The sequence below is a fragment of the Neopsephotus bourkii genome, unplaced genomic scaffold, assembly GCF_033783945.1.
Source record: "Neopsephotus bourkii isolate Nb327-2 ecotype Australia unplaced genomic scaffold, CSIRO-AGI_Nbou_v1 NB_1548, whole genome shotgun sequence".
Taxonomy (NCBI): domain Eukaryota; kingdom Metazoa; phylum Chordata; class Aves; order Psittaciformes; family Psittacidae; genus Neopsephotus; species Neopsephotus bourkii.
The window spans coordinates 36,648-53,107 of NW_026902024.1; the positions used below are offsets into that span (position 1 = coordinate 36,648).

Below are 16,460 nucleotides of genomic sequence, written 5' to 3' on the forward strand. Positions count from 1 at the left end.
CTATACCCTGGCTCCTGCCTTCTCCCTCTGCCCCCCCCCACCCCCCATGGGTTCAAGCCCCCTGTCCCTGTCCCGCATAGGACCCCATGCACTGCCCCATTGCCCACAGTGGGCTGGGGCTGGTGCCAATCCCACCCCATGAACCAACAGACGCTCCCCCAGCTCCGATCCAGGGGGTTTATTGGTCCCCAGCTGCCCCCCACCCCATTGGGGTCCCCATTGCAGCTCAGCTCCGGTTGTTCACTGTGACCCCTACTGATGGCAGGGGCAGGTTTGGGGGGGCCGCATCACCGGGACGACAGCATCATAACGAACTCTGTGGGTGACAAAGGGGGTGTGAGGGGACCCCAGGGCTGAGCCGTGCCCATGGAGGGGGTACAGGGGGGGACCCCCCTCACCATCGAAGTCCACGCGCCCGTCCCCATTGAGGTCCACGTCCTGCAGGATCTCGTCCACCTCGTGCGCCTTGAGCTGCTCGCCCAGCAGGGCCGCGATGGCCGCCCGCATCTCCCCACTGCTGATCTCCCCGTCCCCGTTGGCGTCAAACTGGGGGGCCCACGGGGTTAGGGGGCACCAGGGGCACCGGTAAACACCACCCGTGTCCCCTATGGGCATGGTGTCCCCATGGTCTTCCTATGGTCGTTGTTCTGTCCATGACTGCCATCACCCCATGGGCATCGTCCCCACCATGGTCTTGCCATGGTCATCATCCCCTCCATGCCTATGGTTACCCCCATGGTCACCATTCCCCCATGGTCATGGTCTCCCCATGGACTTCCCATGGTCACTGTCTTCTCCATCCCCATGGTCATTGTCCCCACCATGGTCTTCCCATGTTCTTCATTCCCTCCATGTCTATGGTCACCATTTCCCCATGGTCTCCCCATGGTCATGGTCCCCCCCATGCTTATGGGCACCCTCATGGTCATTGTACCCACCACTCACTGTCACCCCATGGTCTTGCCATGGTCATCAGCCTGTCCTTGCCTATGGTTACCCCCATGGTCACCATTCCCCCATGGTCATGGTGTCTCCATGGTCTTCCTATGGTCATTGTCCTGTCCATGACTGTCATCACCCCATGGTCACTGACCCCACCATGGTCTTCCCATGGTCATCATCCCCTCCATGCCTGTGGTCATCATTCTCCCTCCATGGTCTTCCAATGGTCATGGTCCCCCTCCATGCCTATGGTTACCCCCATGGTCACCATTCCCCCATGGTCATGGTGTCCTCATGGTCTTCCTATGGTCATTGTCCTGTCCATGACTGTCATCACCCCATGGGCATCGTCCCCACCATGGTCTTGCCATGGTCATCATCCCCTCCATGCCTATGGGCACCCCCATGGTCACCATTCCCCCATGGTCATTGTCCCCACCATGGTCTTCCCATGTTCTTCATCCCCTCCATGCCTATGGTCACCCCCATGGTCACCATCACCCCATGGTCTCCCCATGGTCACCATGGTCATGATCTCCCCATGGACTTCCCATGGTCACTGTCCTGTCCATCCCCATGCTCATTGTCCCCACCATGGTCTTCCCATGTTCTTCATCCCCTCCATGCCTATGGTCACCCCATGGTCACCATCACCCCATGGTCTCCCCACGGTCACCATGGTCCTGGTCACCCCCATGGTCACCATCACCCCATGGTCTCCCCACGGTCACCATCACCCCATGGTCTCCCCACGGTCACCATGGTCATGATCACCCCCATGGTCATGATCTCCCAATGACCCCCCCTATGTCCACTATCCCCTCACCCCAGTACCCCCCCCATCCCATCCCATTCCCCCCCAGTGCCCCACATCCTCACCTCCCGGAAGGCGATGCGGAGCTCCCTCACCCCCACCATGTGAGCCGTCTCCTCCCTCAGCTTCGGGCCCATCATCTGCACGAAGTCCTCAAAGTCCACCCGCCCGCCCACTGCAGTGGGGCAAGGGACAACCTCAGCGCCCCATAGCCACCCCATAGCCGCCCCATAGCCCCTCAGCTCCCACTCACTCCTCATCTTGATGTGCTGGGAGATCTCGATGAGCTCCATCTCGGTGGGCATGTACCCCAGTGTGCGCATGCAGGCACCCAGGTCCTTGTAGCTGATGAACCCGTCCTGGTCCGTGTCGAACTCCTTGAAGGCATCCAGGAGCTCTGGGGTACAGGGGGACACCAAGCATGGGGTGGAGGGGGATGGAGAACATCCAATGGGGTGCCCATGGGAGCGCGTCACCCCAAGGGAGGTGGATCTGGGTGATGCGGTGGTGGCACCAAGGCACTGAACCCAATGGGAGACCTTTACATGGAACCCATCCCTATGGAACTGAACCCATTGGAGACCCTTCCATGACTCCCATCCCTATGGAACTGAACCCCATTGGAGACCCTTCCATGGCTCCCATCCCTATGGAACTGAACCCATTGGAGACCCTTCCATGACTCCCATCCCTATGGAACTGAACCCCATTGGAGACCCTTCCATGGCTCCCATCCCTATAGAACTGAACCCATTGGAGACCCTTCCATGGCTCCCATCCCTATGGAACTGAACCCAATGGGAGACCTTTACATGGAACCCATCCCTATGGAACTGAACCCATTGGAGACCCTTCCATGGCTCCCATCCCTATGGCACTGAACCCATTGGAGACCCTTCCATGGCTCCCATCCCTATGGAACTGAACCCATTGGAGACCCTTCCATGGCTCCCATCCCTATGGAACTGAACCCATTGGAGACCCTTCCATGGCTCCCATCCCTATGGCACTGAACCCATTGGAGACCCTTCCATGGCTCCCATCCCTATGGAACTGAACCCAATGGGAGACCTTTACATGGCTCCCATCCCTATGGAACTGAACCCATTGGAGACCCTTCCATGGCTCCCATCCCTATGGAACTGAACCCATTGGAGACCCTTCCATGGCTCCCATCCCTATGGAACTGAACCCATTGGAGACCCTTCCATGGCACCCATCCCTATGGAACTGAACCCAATTGGAGACCCTTCCATGGCTCCCATCCCTATGGAACTGAACCCATTGGAGACCCTTCCATGGCTCCCATCCCTATGGAACTGAATCCATTGGAGACCCTTCCATGGCTCCCATCCCTATGGAACTGAACCCATTGGAGACCCTTCCATGGCACCCATCCCTATGGAACTGAACCCATTGGAGACCCTTCCATGGCTCCCATCCCTATGGAACTGAACCCATTGGAGACCCTTCCATGGCTCCCATCCCTATGGAACTGAATCCATTGGAGACCCTTCCATGGCTCCCATCCCTATGGAACTGAACCCATTGGAGACCTTTCCATGGCTCCCATCCCTATGGAACTGAACCCATTGGAGACCCTTCATGGCTCCCATCCCTACGGCACTGAACCCATTGGAGACCCTTCCATGGCTCCCATCCCTACGGCACTGAACCCATTGGAGACCCTTCCATGGCACCCATCCCTATGGCACTGAACCCATTGGAGACCCTTCCATGGCTCCCATCCCTATGGAACTGAACCCATTGGAGACCCTTCCATGGCTCCCATCCCTATGGAACTGAACTCATTGGAGACCCTTCCATGGCTCCCATCCCTATGGCACTGAACCCATTGGAGACCCTTCCATGGCTCCCATTCCTATGGAACTGAACCCATTGGAGACCCTTCCATGGCTCCCATCCCTACGGCACTGAACCCATTGGAGACCCTTCCATGGCTCCCATCCCTATGGAACTGAACCCATTGGAGACCCTTCCATGGCTCCCATCCCTATGGAACTGAACCCATTGGAGACTCCTCCATGGCTCCCATCCCTATGGCACTGAACCCATTGGAGACCCTTCCATGACTCCCATCCCTATGGAACTGAACCCATTGGAGACCCTTCCATGACTCCCATCCCTATGGAACTGAACCCATTGGAGACCCTTCCATGGCTCCCATCCCTATGGAACTGAACCCATTGGAGACCCTTCCATGGCTCCCATCCCTATGGAACTGAACCCATTGGAGACCCTTCCATGGCTCCCATCCCTATGGAACTGAACCCATTGGAGACCCTTCCATGGCTCCCATCCCTATGGAACTGAACCCATTGGAGACCCTTCCATGGCTCCCATCCCTATGGAACTGAACCCATTGGAGACCCTTCCATGGAACCCATCCCTATGGAACTGAACCCATTGGAGACACTTCCATGGCTCCCATCCCTATGGAACTGAACCCATTGGAGACCCTTCCATGGAACCCATCCCTATGGAACTGAACTCAATGGGAGACCTTTACGTGGAACCCATCCCTATGGCACTGAACCCATTGGAGACCCTTCCATGGCTCCCATCCCTATGGAACTGAACCCATTGGAGACCCTTCCATGGCTCCCATCCCTATGGAACTGAACCCATTGGAGATCCTTCCATGGCTCCCATCCCTATGCACGAACCCATAGACCCCTCCATGGCTCCCATCCCTATGGAACTGAACCCATTGGAGACCCTTCCATGGAACCCATCCCTATGGAACTGAACCCATTGGAGACCCTTCCATGGCTCCCATCCCTATGGCACTGAACCCATTGGAGACCCTTCCATGGCTCCCATCCCTATGGAACTGAACCCATTGGAGACCCTTCCATGGCTCCCATCCCTATGGAACTGAACCCATTGGAGACCCTTCCATGGCTCCCATCCCTATGGCACTGAACCCATTGGAGACCCTTCCATGGCACCCATCCCTATGGAACTGAACCCAATGGGAGACCTTTACATGGAACCCATCCCTATGGAACTGAACCCAATGGGAGACCTTTACATGGCTCCCATCCCTATGGAACTGAACCCATTGGAGACCCTTCCATGGCTGCCATCCCTATGGAACTGAACCCATTGGAGACCCTTCCATGGCTCCCATCCCTATGGAACTGAACCCATTGGAGACCCTTCCATGGCACCCATCCCTATGGAACTGAACCCAATGGGAGACATTTACATGGAACCCATCCCTATGGAACTGAACCCATTGGAGACCCCTCCATGGCTCCCATCCCTATGGAACTGAATCCATTGGAGACCCTTCCATGGCTCCCATCCCTATGGAACTGAACCCATTGGAGACCCTTCCATGGCACCCATCCCTATGGAACTGAACCCATTGGAGACCCTTCCATGGCTCCCATCCCTATGGAACTGAATCCATTGGAGACCCTTCCATGGCTCCCATCCCTATGGAACTGAACCCATTGGAGACCTTTCCATGGCTCCCATCCCTATGGAACTGAACCCATTGGAGACCCTTCATGGCTCCCATCCCTACGGCACTGAACCCATTGGAGACCCTTCCATGGCACCCATCCCTATGGAACTGAACCCATTGGAGACCCTTCCATGGCTCCCATCCCTATGGAACTGAACCCATTGGAGACCCTTCCATGGCTCCCATCCCTACGGCACTGAACCCATTGGAGACCCTTCCATGGCACCCATCCCTATGGAACTGAACCCATTGGAGACCCTTCCATGGCTCCCATCCCTATGGAACTGAACCCATTGGAGACCCCTCCATGGCTCCCATCCCTATGGCACTGAACCCATTGGAGACCCTTCCATGACTCCCATCCCTATGGAACTGAACCCATTGGAGACCCTTCCATGACTCCCATCCCTATGGAACTGAACCCATTGGAGACCCTTCCATGGCTCCCATCCCTATGGAACTGAACCCATTGGAGACCCTTCCATGGCTCCCATCCCTATGGAACTGAACCCATTGGAGACCCTTCCATGGCTCCCATCCCTATGGAACTGAACCCATTAACCCCCACCCCACCCAAACAACCCAGGAGACCCTTCCATGGCTCCCATCCCTATGGAACTGAACCCATTGGAGACCCTTCCATGGCTCCCATCCCTATGGAACTGAACCCATTGGAGACCCTTCCATGGCTCCCATCCCTATGGAACTGAACCCATTGGAGACCCTTCCATGGCTCCCATCCCTATGGAACTGAACCCATTGGAGACCCTTCCATGGCTCCCATCCCTATGGAACTGAACCCATTGGAGACCCTTCCACGGCTCCCATCCCTATGGCACTGAACCCATTGGAGACCCTTCCATGGCTCCCATCCCTATGGAACTGAACCCATTGGAGACCCTTCCATGGCTCCCATCCCTATGGAACTGAACCCATTGGAGACCCTTCCACGGCTCCCATCCCTATGGCACTGAACCCATTGGAGACCCTTCCATGGCACGTGTCCCCATGGCACCATTGTCCCCATGGCAGAGCCCACTATGGCACCCATCCCCATTGCACTGACACACAGTTGGAGCCCCCTCCATAGTGCATGTCCCCATAGAACCATTGTCCCCCATGGCACCATTGTCCCCCATAGCATCATTGTCCCCCATGGCAGAGCCCTCTATGGCACCCATCCCCATTGCACTGCACCCAATGGGAGATCCCTCCATACTGCATGTCCCCATATCATCATTCTCCCCATGACACCATTGTCCCCATAGCATCATTGTCCCCCATAGCACCATTGTCCCCTATGGCACTATTGTCCCCTCTGGCATCATTGTCCCCCATGGCAAAGCCCTCTATGGCACCCATTCCCATTGCACTGCACCCAATGGGAGCCCTCTCCATAGCACCATTGTCCCCTATGGCATCATTGTCCCCTATGACACCATTGTCCCCCATGGCACCATTGTCCCCTATGGCACCATTGCCCCCCAGTGTCCCCCAGTGTCCCCCATAGCACCATTGTCCCCTATGGCACCATTGCCCCCTATGACACCATTGCCCCCCATGTCCCCCAGTGTCCCCAGTGTCCCCAGTCCCCTCTCACCATCCAGCTCCTCCGGTGACAGCTCCCGCTCCTGAACCGGGTGGGGGGAGGGGTTGGGACCAGCATCAGCCCCGGCTCAGCACCATCCCCGCCCCGGCCCCCCATCCCCCCACATCCCCCACCCCCCCCATCACCTTCCTTGTGCTGGGTCAGAATTAGCCCCACGGGAGGGATTAACGGGATTGGAGCAAAGCCCTGCCCGGGCCCCTCCCCCCCCATCCTGGCCTTGCCCCGCACCCATGGGTGCTGCTGGGGGTGCTTTGGGTCTCTATGGAGGGGCCGGTGCCAGGGGTCCAGGAGCATCCCAACCGCATCCCCACGTCCCCTCCATCCCAATGATCCCAGAGCATCCCAACCGCATCCCCACATCCCCTCCATCCCAATGACCCCAGAGCATCCCAACCGCATCCCCACGTCCCCTCCATCCCAGGGATCCCAGAGCATCCCAACCGCATCCCCACGTCCCCTCCATCCCAATGACCCCAGAGCATCCCAATCTCATCCCCACCTCATCCCCACCTCATCCCCATCTCATCCCAACCTCATCCCCACCTCATCCCCATCTCATCCCCACCTCATCCCCACCTCATCCCCACCTCATCCCAACCTCATCCCCACCTCATCCCCACCTCATCCCCACCTCATCCCCACCTCATCCCAACCTCATCCCAACCTCATCCCAACCTCATCCCCACCTCATCCCCACCTCATCCCAACCTCATCCCCACCTCATCCCAACCTCATCCCCACCTCATCCCAACCTCATCCCCACCTCATCCCAACCTCATCCCCACCTCATCCCCACCTCATCCCAACCTCATCCCCACCTCATCCCCACCTCATCCCCACCTCATCCCCACCTCATCCCAACCTCATCCCCATCTCATCCCCCACCCATCCCCACCTCATCCCAACCTCATCCCCACCTCATCCCAACCTCATCCCAATCTCATCCCAACCTCATCCCAATCTCATCCCAACCTCATCCCCACCTCATCCCAACCTCATCCCAACCTCATCCCAACCTCATCCCCACCTCATCCCCACCTCATCCCCATCTCATCCCCACCTCATCCCCACCTCATCCCAACCTCATCCCCACCTCATCCCCACCTCATCCCAACCTCATCCCAACCTCATCCCCACCTCATCCCCACCTCATCCCCATCTCATCCCCACCTCATCCCCACCTCATCCCCACCTCATCCCCACCTCATCCCCACCTCATCCCAACCTCATCCCCACCTCATCCCCACCTCATCCCCACCTCATCCCCCACCTCATCCCCACCTCATCCCCACCTCATCCAAACCCATCCCAACCTCATCCCCCCACCCATCCCCATCTCATCCCCATCTCATCCCCACCTCATCCCCCCACCTCATCCCCACCTCATCCCCACCTCATCCCCACCTCATCCCAACCTCATCCCCACCTCATCCCCACCTCATCCCCACCTCATCCCCACCTCATCCCCACCTCATCCCCACCTCATCCCCACCTCATCCCAACCTATCCCTACCTCATCCCAACCTCATCCCCACCTCATCCCCACCTCATCCCAACCTCATCCCCACCTCATCCCCACCTCATCCCCACCTCATCCCCACCTCATCCCAACCTCATCCCCACCTCATCCCCATCTCATCCCCACCTCATCCCCACCTCATCCCCACCTCATCCCCCATCTCATCCCAATCTCATCCCCATCTCATCCCCACCTCATCCCCACCTCATCCCAAACTCATCCCCACCTCATCCCCACATCCCCTCCACCCCAATGACCCCAATCTCATCCCTACCTCCTCCCCACCTCATCCCCATGTCCCCTCCCTTCAATGTCCCCTCCACCCCAATGACCCCAGAGCACCCCAATCCCTGGAGCACCCCAATCCCATCCCAACCCCATCCCCACATCCCCCCCCCCCCCGCACCTTGCCGAACACGCTGTTCAGGAAGGGGGAATAGGTTTTCCCTGCGGCCCCATTGGGGTCCCCTCCTCCCTTCCTCCCGCTCCGCTGCCCGTGCCCGTGCCCGTGCCCGTGCCCGCTGGCCCGGGGCTCGCTCCCTGCGCTCCGGCCGCCGCCGCCGCCGCCGTCCTCGGGGGGCCGGGGGGGGGCGGCTTCGCCCCGGTCCTTGCCCGTGCCCTTTGGGGCCCCCTTGTCCCTGCCGGTCCGCGGCATCGGGGGCAGCGCCCGGTGCGGACCGAGCCTCAGCGGGAGCAGGAAATCCTCTTACCCCGGTGCCCCCCCCCCCGTGCCCCGGGGCTCCAAAGCCAATTAACGGGGATTAACGGCAGGGAACGGGCACCGGGCCCGGCCCCGCGGCCACGGCAGCAACGGGACCGCCCCCCGGACCTGTGCTGGGGTCACCCTGAGCGGGCCTGACCCAATGGGGGCTCCCCATAGACACCATCCATGGCCCCAGTGATGACACCCCCTAGTGTCCCCAATACCCCAGTGATGACAACCCATGTCCCCAGTACCAACCCATGTCCCCAGTACCAACCCATGTCCCCAGTACCAACCCATGTCCCCAGTACCAGCCCATGGCCCCAGTGGGGACTCCCTATGGACACCATCCATGGCCCCAGTGGGGTCACCCCACCGGCACCAACCTGGGTCCCCAGCATCAACCCATGGGGGACACTCCATGGACACCATCCATGGCCCCAGTGGGGACTCCCTATGGACACCATCCATGACCCCGATAGGACTCCCTATGGACACCATCTGTGGCCCCAATAGGACTCCCTATGGACACCATCCATGGCCCCAATGGGGCTCCCCATAGACACCATCCATGGCCACAATGGGAACACCCCATAGACACCACCCATGGCCCCAGTGGGGACACCCCATAGACACCATCCATGGCCTCAGTGGGGCTCCCCATAGACACCATCCATGGCCCCAGTGATGACACACCATAGACACCATCCATGGCCCCAATGGTGACACCCCATAGACACCATCCATGGCCCCAATGGTGACACCCCATAGACACCATCCATGGCCCCAGTGGGGACACCCCATGGACACCATCCATGCCCCCAGCACCAACCCCTGTCCCCAATGGGGACACCCCATAGACATCATCCATAGCCCCAGTGGGGCTCCCCATGGACACCATCCATGTCCCCAATGGGGACTCCCCATCATCACCATCTGCCATGGGGGACAGTGCCATGGGGTCATGCACCACTAAGGGATCTCCCATGGGGGTCAATGCTATGAGCACAAGACCCCCATCCCTATCACTGTCACCCCATGACCACCACCATTGTCCCAGCACCCCTATCCCCAACCTGCACCCCCATTGCTGTCCCCAGTGTCCCCAGCAGGGCTGGCCCCTCATGTCCCTGAGCTCTTCCCATCATTACCAGTAGGTCCTGCGCTATTTGCCCCCCTTGGGCCCCCATAGGGGCTGGTGGGGTCTTGGGGTATCTCCATGCTCGGTGGCGTGATGGGGTGATGCAGTCAATAGGGGATAAGGATGCCATAGACATGGGGGGGGGGGACACCCCGAAAATGATGCTAGGGCAGGGGAAAACCAGTTTGCTGTGGGTCTGGGGTCTGTGTGGTGCTGTGGTGACAGGGGATGGGGTTGGGGTAACAGCATTGGGGATGACATGGGATGGAGGTGACACTGGAGTGGGTGACACCAAAGGGGGTGACACCAAAGGGGGTGACACCAAAGGGGGTGACACCAAAGGGGGGTGACACCAAAGTGGGTGACACCAAAGGGGGGTGACACTGATGTGGGTGACACCAAAGGGGGTAACACCAAAAGGGGGTGACACCAAAGTGGGTGACACCAAAGGGGGGTGACCCCAAAGGGGGTGACACCAAAGGGGGGTGACACTGATGTGGGTGACACCAAAGTGGGTGACACCAAAAGGGGTGACACCAAAGGGGGGTGATACTGATGTGGGTGACACCAAAGGGGGGTGACACCGGCGGGGGTGACCCCAAAGTGGGTGACACCAAAGGGGGTGACACCAAAGGGCGGTGACACCAAAGGGGGTGACACCAAAGGGGGGTGACACCAAAGGGGGTAACACCAAAAGGGGGTGACCCCAAAGTGGGTGACACCAAAGGGGGTAACACCAAAAGGGGTGACACCAAAGGTGGGTGACACCAAAGGGGGGTGACACTGATGTGGGTGACACCAAAAGGGGGTGACACCAAAGGGGGGTGACACCAAAGGGGGGTGACACCAAAGGGGGTGACACCAAAGTGGGTGACACCAAAGGGGGTGACACCAAAGTGGGTGACACCAAAGGGGGCTGACACTGATGTGGGTGACACCAAAGGGGGCTGACACTGATGTGAGTGACCCCAAAGGGGGGTGACCCCAAAGGGGGCTGACACCCCACTCCTGCACCCCCCTGCTGCCCATAGCCCCGCAGCCGTACCGATGGAGCCATGGACCAGCACGGTGCTGCCCACCCCGACCCCACCGCCCAGTGATGCCCTATGGTGGGACATGCACCTCCCGGTGGCCTGCGCCGCGCTGGGGCTCCGGGCCAACGCCATCACCCTGTGGCTATCGGGCCGGCGGCTTCGGTCGCCTTCATCTTCAGCTTGGCCTCCTCCGACTTCCTCTTCCTCAGCACCTCCTTGCTGCAGATCCGCTCGGTGGCCAGCGCCTACTGGTGGCTACTGGACACGCACTGGTGCCGCCTCCATCACTTCCTCTATGCCTTGGGTTACTACAGCAGCCTCTTCCCCGCTGCTTGCTGGTGGCCATCGGGTACCGCTGCCGCCGCCCTGCCCGCTTACCGGCCATGCTGTACCGGAGGCAGCGCTGTCGCCAACGGAGGAGCTGGTACCGGGGTTCCCCGTGTGCCGCAGCGAACGGGGCTCCTGGGAGGCTCCGTTGCGTTGACTCGAGGGGGGATGCTCCCGTTCGCCGCCGCGGTGCTGAGCCACGGAACGGCGCTGCTGATGCTGCGCTACCGGAGGAGGCCCCGCGGCCGCAGCATCGCCCGGTTCCCAGTGCATGGCCGCGGCTGCAGCTCCCGTTCCAAGCTCGGGCCCCGGTACCGCCGAGCACCTCCTGGTACCCGCTGGGGCTCGCCTTTAACCTCAGCAGCTCCGTTAACCCCTGCCTCTGCCTCCTGCCCGGCCCTGCCCGTGCCTGCGGCCGCGCTGCCCGAGCACTGCGCGGCCTCGGGGGGGTGGTGGTACCCAGGGTGGTGATCGCTGGCACTGCTGGCACTGCAGCCATTGCTGGTACCCGTATGGCATCCACTGCATCCATCACTGGTACTGCTATGGCATCCATTGCCACTGCATCCACTGCTGGTACTGCTATGGCAGGCACTGCATCCACTGCTGGTACTGCTATGGCATCCATTGCCACTGCGCCCATCACTGGTACTGCTATGGCATCCACTGCCACTGCATCCATCACTGATACTGCTATGGCATCCACTGCTGGCACCGCTATGGCATCCATTGCCACTGCATCCACTGCTGGCACTGCTATGGCATGCACTGCCACTGCGTCCATCACTGGTACTGCTATGGCATGCACTGACACTGCACCCATCACTGGTACTGCTATGGCATGCACTGACACTGCATCCACTGCATCCACTGCTATGGCAGGCACTGACACTGCACCCATCACTGATACTGCTATGGCATGCACTGACACTGCACCCATCACTGGTACTGCTATGGCATGCACTGACACTGCATCCACTGCATCCACTGCTATGGCAGGCACTGACACTGCACCCATCACTGATACTGCTATGGCATGCACTGACACTGCACCCATCACTGGTACTGCTATGGCATCCACTGCCACTGCACCCATCACCGGCACTGCTATGGCATCCACTGCATCCACTGCTGGTACTGTTATGGCATCCACTGCCACTGCATCCACTGCATCCACTGCTATGGCATCCACTGCCACTGCATTCGCCACCAGCAGCACTGCATCACCTGCAGTCACTGCTGTGCCACTTGCCACTGTCACCACTGCATCACCCACTGACACCACTGCATCACCCACTGACACCACTGCATCACCCACTGACACCGCTGCATCACCCACTGACACCACTGCATCACCCACTGACACCACTGCATCACCCACTGACACCGCTGCATCACCCACTGACACCACTGCATCACCCACTGCCACCACTGTGCCACTCACCACTGTCACTGCTGTGGCACCTACCACTGATGCTGCCCCATCACCCACTGTGTCACTCACCGCCACCACCATGCCACCCATCACCGCTGTGCCACATGCTGCCAGCACCCCTGTGCCACCCAGCACTGTCACCCCAGTGCCACCCAGCCCTGTTATCCCAGTGCCACCCAGCACTGTCACCCCAGTGCCACCCAGCCCTGTTACCCCAGTGCCACCCAGCACTGTCACCCCAGTGCCACCCAGCACTGTCACCCCAGTGCCACCCAGCACCATCGCCACTGTGCTGCCTACCATTATCCCTGCACCGCCCATCACTGTCACCCCAGTGCCAGCCGCCACTGCCATCTCCGTGCCACCCATCACCCCGGTGTCATAGAACCATAGAATAGTTAGGGTTGGAAAGGACCTTAAGATCATCCAGTTCCAGCCCCCCTGCCATGGGCAGGGACACCTCGCTCTAAACCATGGCACCCAAGGCTCTGTCCAACCTGGCCTTGAACACTGCCAGGGATGGAGCATTCACAACCTCCCTGGGCACCCATTCCAGTGCCTCACCACCCTCACAGGAAAGAATTTCCTCCTTAGATCCAATCTAAACTTCCCCTGTTTCAGTTTTAACCCATTACCCCTTGTCCTATCACTACAGTCCCTAATGAAGAGTCCCTCCCCAGCATCCCTATAGGCCCCCTTCAGACACTGGAAGCTGCTCTGAGGTCTCCACGCAGCTTCTCTTCTCCAGGCTGAACAGCCCCAACTTTCTCAGCCTATCTCCATACAGGAGCTGCTCCAGCCCCTGAGCATCCTCGTGGCCTCCTCTGGACTTGTTCCAACAGTTCCATGTCCTTTTTATGTTGAGGACACCAGAACTGCACACAATGCTCCAGGGGAGGTCTCACGAGAGCAGAGCAGAGGGGCAGGATCAGCTCCTTGGACCTGCTGGTCACGCTCCTTTGGATGCAGCCCAGGATACGGTTGGTTTCTGGGCTCAAGCGCACACTGAAGCCGGCTCATGTTCATTTTCTCATTGACCAGCACCCCCAAGTCCTTCTCCTTTGGCTGCTCTGAATCTCTTCTCTGCCCAGCCCGTAGCTGTGCCTGGGATTGCTCCCACCCAGGTGTAGGACCTTGCACTTGGCATGGTTAAACTGCATGAGGTTGGCATCAGCCCACCTCACGAGCGTGTCAAGGTCCCTCTGGATGGCATTCCTTCCCTCCAGCGTATCAACCGAACCACACAGCTTGGTGCCATCACAGACTTGCTGAGGGCGCACTCAATCCCACTGTCCATGGCAGAGATGAAGATGTTGAACAAGACCGGTCCCAACACTGATCCCTGAGGGACACCACTCGTTACTGGTCTCCAGCTGGACACTGAGCCATTGACCACAACTCTTTGTGTGCGGCCATTCAGCCATACTGTGCTCTCTGCATCACCCATCACTACCCCTGCATCACCCATCATCACCCCTGCATCACCCATCACCGTCCCTGCATCACCCATCACTACCCCTGCATCACCCATCACTACCCCTGCATCACCCATCACTACCCCTGCATCACCCATCAGCACCCCTGCATCACTCATCATCGTCCCTGCATCCCCCATCATCACCCCTGCATCACCCATCACCACCCCTGTATCACCCATCACCACCCCTGTATCACCCATCACCACCCCTGCATCACCCATCATCACCCGTGCATCACCCATCATCACCCCTGCATCACCCATCATCACCCCTGCATCACCCATCATCACCCCTGCATCACCCATCATCACCCCTGCATCACCCATCATCACCCCTGCATCACCCATCACCACCCCTGCATCACCCATCACCACCCCTGCATCACCCATCATCACCCCTGCATCACCCATCATCACCCCTGCATCACCCATCACCACCCCTGCATCACCCATCACCACCCCTGCATCACCCATCACCACCCCTGCATCACCCATCACCACCCCTGCATCACCCATCATCACCCTGCATCACCCATCACCACCCCTGCATCACCCATCATCACCCCTGCATCACCCATCACCACCCCTGCATCACCCATCATCACCCCTGCATCACCCATCATCACCCCTGCATCACCCATCATCACCCCTGCATCACCCATCATCACCCCTGCATCACCCATCACCACTCCTGCATCACCCATCACCACCCCTGTATCCCCCATCACACCCCATCACCCATCACCACCCTGCATCACCCATCATCACCCGTGCATCACCCATCACCACCCCTGCATCACCCATCATCACCCCTGTACCCCCCATCACCCCCCCTGTACCCCCCATCATCACCCCTGTACCCCCCATCACCCCCCCTGTACCCCCCATCATCCCCCCTGTACCCCCCATCATCCCCCCTGTACCCCCCATCATCACCCTGTATCCCCCATCACCCCCCCATCAGTAACCCCATACCCCCCCCGTCCCCCCCACCCCTCCCCCTCCCTCCCCCAGGTCCCGCCCCCTTTGCCCCCGGTCCCACCCCCCCCGAAATCCCTCCTCCCCCGGTCCCCCCCCCCCCCCCCCTCCCGTTCCGTGGCGCACGCGCGCTGCGGTCCGGCCCCGTTCACTTCCTGCCGCCGCCGCCCCCTCCCTCCGCGCCGCCGCCGCCGCCGCCGCTGCCCCCGGTGAGTGCGGGACCGACCCCCCCCGTGCGGGACCGGGCCAAGAGGGGGGGGGGAGCGGGATTGGGAGGGGGGGGGGGACCCGCACCCGGAGCCCCGGCCCCGGCCCCGGCCCCATCCCTGTCCCTGCCCCCGGGTCCCCCCCGTTCTCCTCCCCAGGGGTCCCCATCCCCAGCCCTCACCCAGCGGGGTCCCCCCGGCCCCGTCCTTGTCCCCCTGCACCGCGGGGCCTTCCCGTCCCCTGGCCCCGTTCCTTGTCCCTGGCCCCATCCCGTCCTCATTTGCATTCCCCTTTCCTTACAGTGAGGCCACCCCATCCCTGTCCCCATCCCAGTCCCCATCCCAGTCCCCATCCCTGTCCCCATCCCTGTCCCCATCCCTGTCCCCATCCCTGTCCCCATCCCTGTCCCCATCCCTGTCCCCATCCCCGGTCCCCATCCCTGTCCCCATCCCGTCCCCCCATCCCTGTCCCCCACCCCGTCCCCCCCATCCCTGTCCCCATCCCTGTCCCCATCCCTGTCCCCATCCCTGTCCCCATCCCTGTCCCCATCCCTGTCCCCATCCCTGTCCCCATCCGTCCCCATCCCTGTCCCCATCCCTGTCCCCGTCCCCATCCCCATCCCTGTCCCATCCCCCCATCCCTGTCCCCATCCCTGTCCCCATCCCTGTCCCCATCCCTGTCCCCATCCCTGTCCCCATCCCTGTCCCCGTCCCCATCCCTGTCCCCATCCCTGTCCCCATCCCTGTCCCCATCCCTGTCCCCATCCCTGTCCCTGTCC

At 60.2% G+C, this 16,460-nt stretch overlaps 1 protein-coding gene across 1 annotated transcript; it reads right to left on the reverse strand.

The window, feature by feature from the left end:
* Positions 1 to 287: 287 nt before the first annotated feature.
* Positions 288 to 9,035, reverse strand: LOC133221777 (calcium-binding protein 2-like). The gene is made up of 6 exons (XM_061370953.1): positions 8,787 to 9,035; positions 6,853 to 6,883; positions 2,010 to 2,153; positions 1,822 to 1,931; positions 399 to 546; positions 288 to 316 (listed from the first exon to the last, which is right to left on the reverse strand). The coding sequence occupies exons 1-6, from the start codon at positions 9,033 to 9,035 to the stop codon at positions 288 to 290; spliced, it is 711 nt and encodes a 236-aa protein (XP_061226937.1).
* Between the last annotated feature and the right edge of the window lie 7,425 nt (positions 9,036 to 16,460).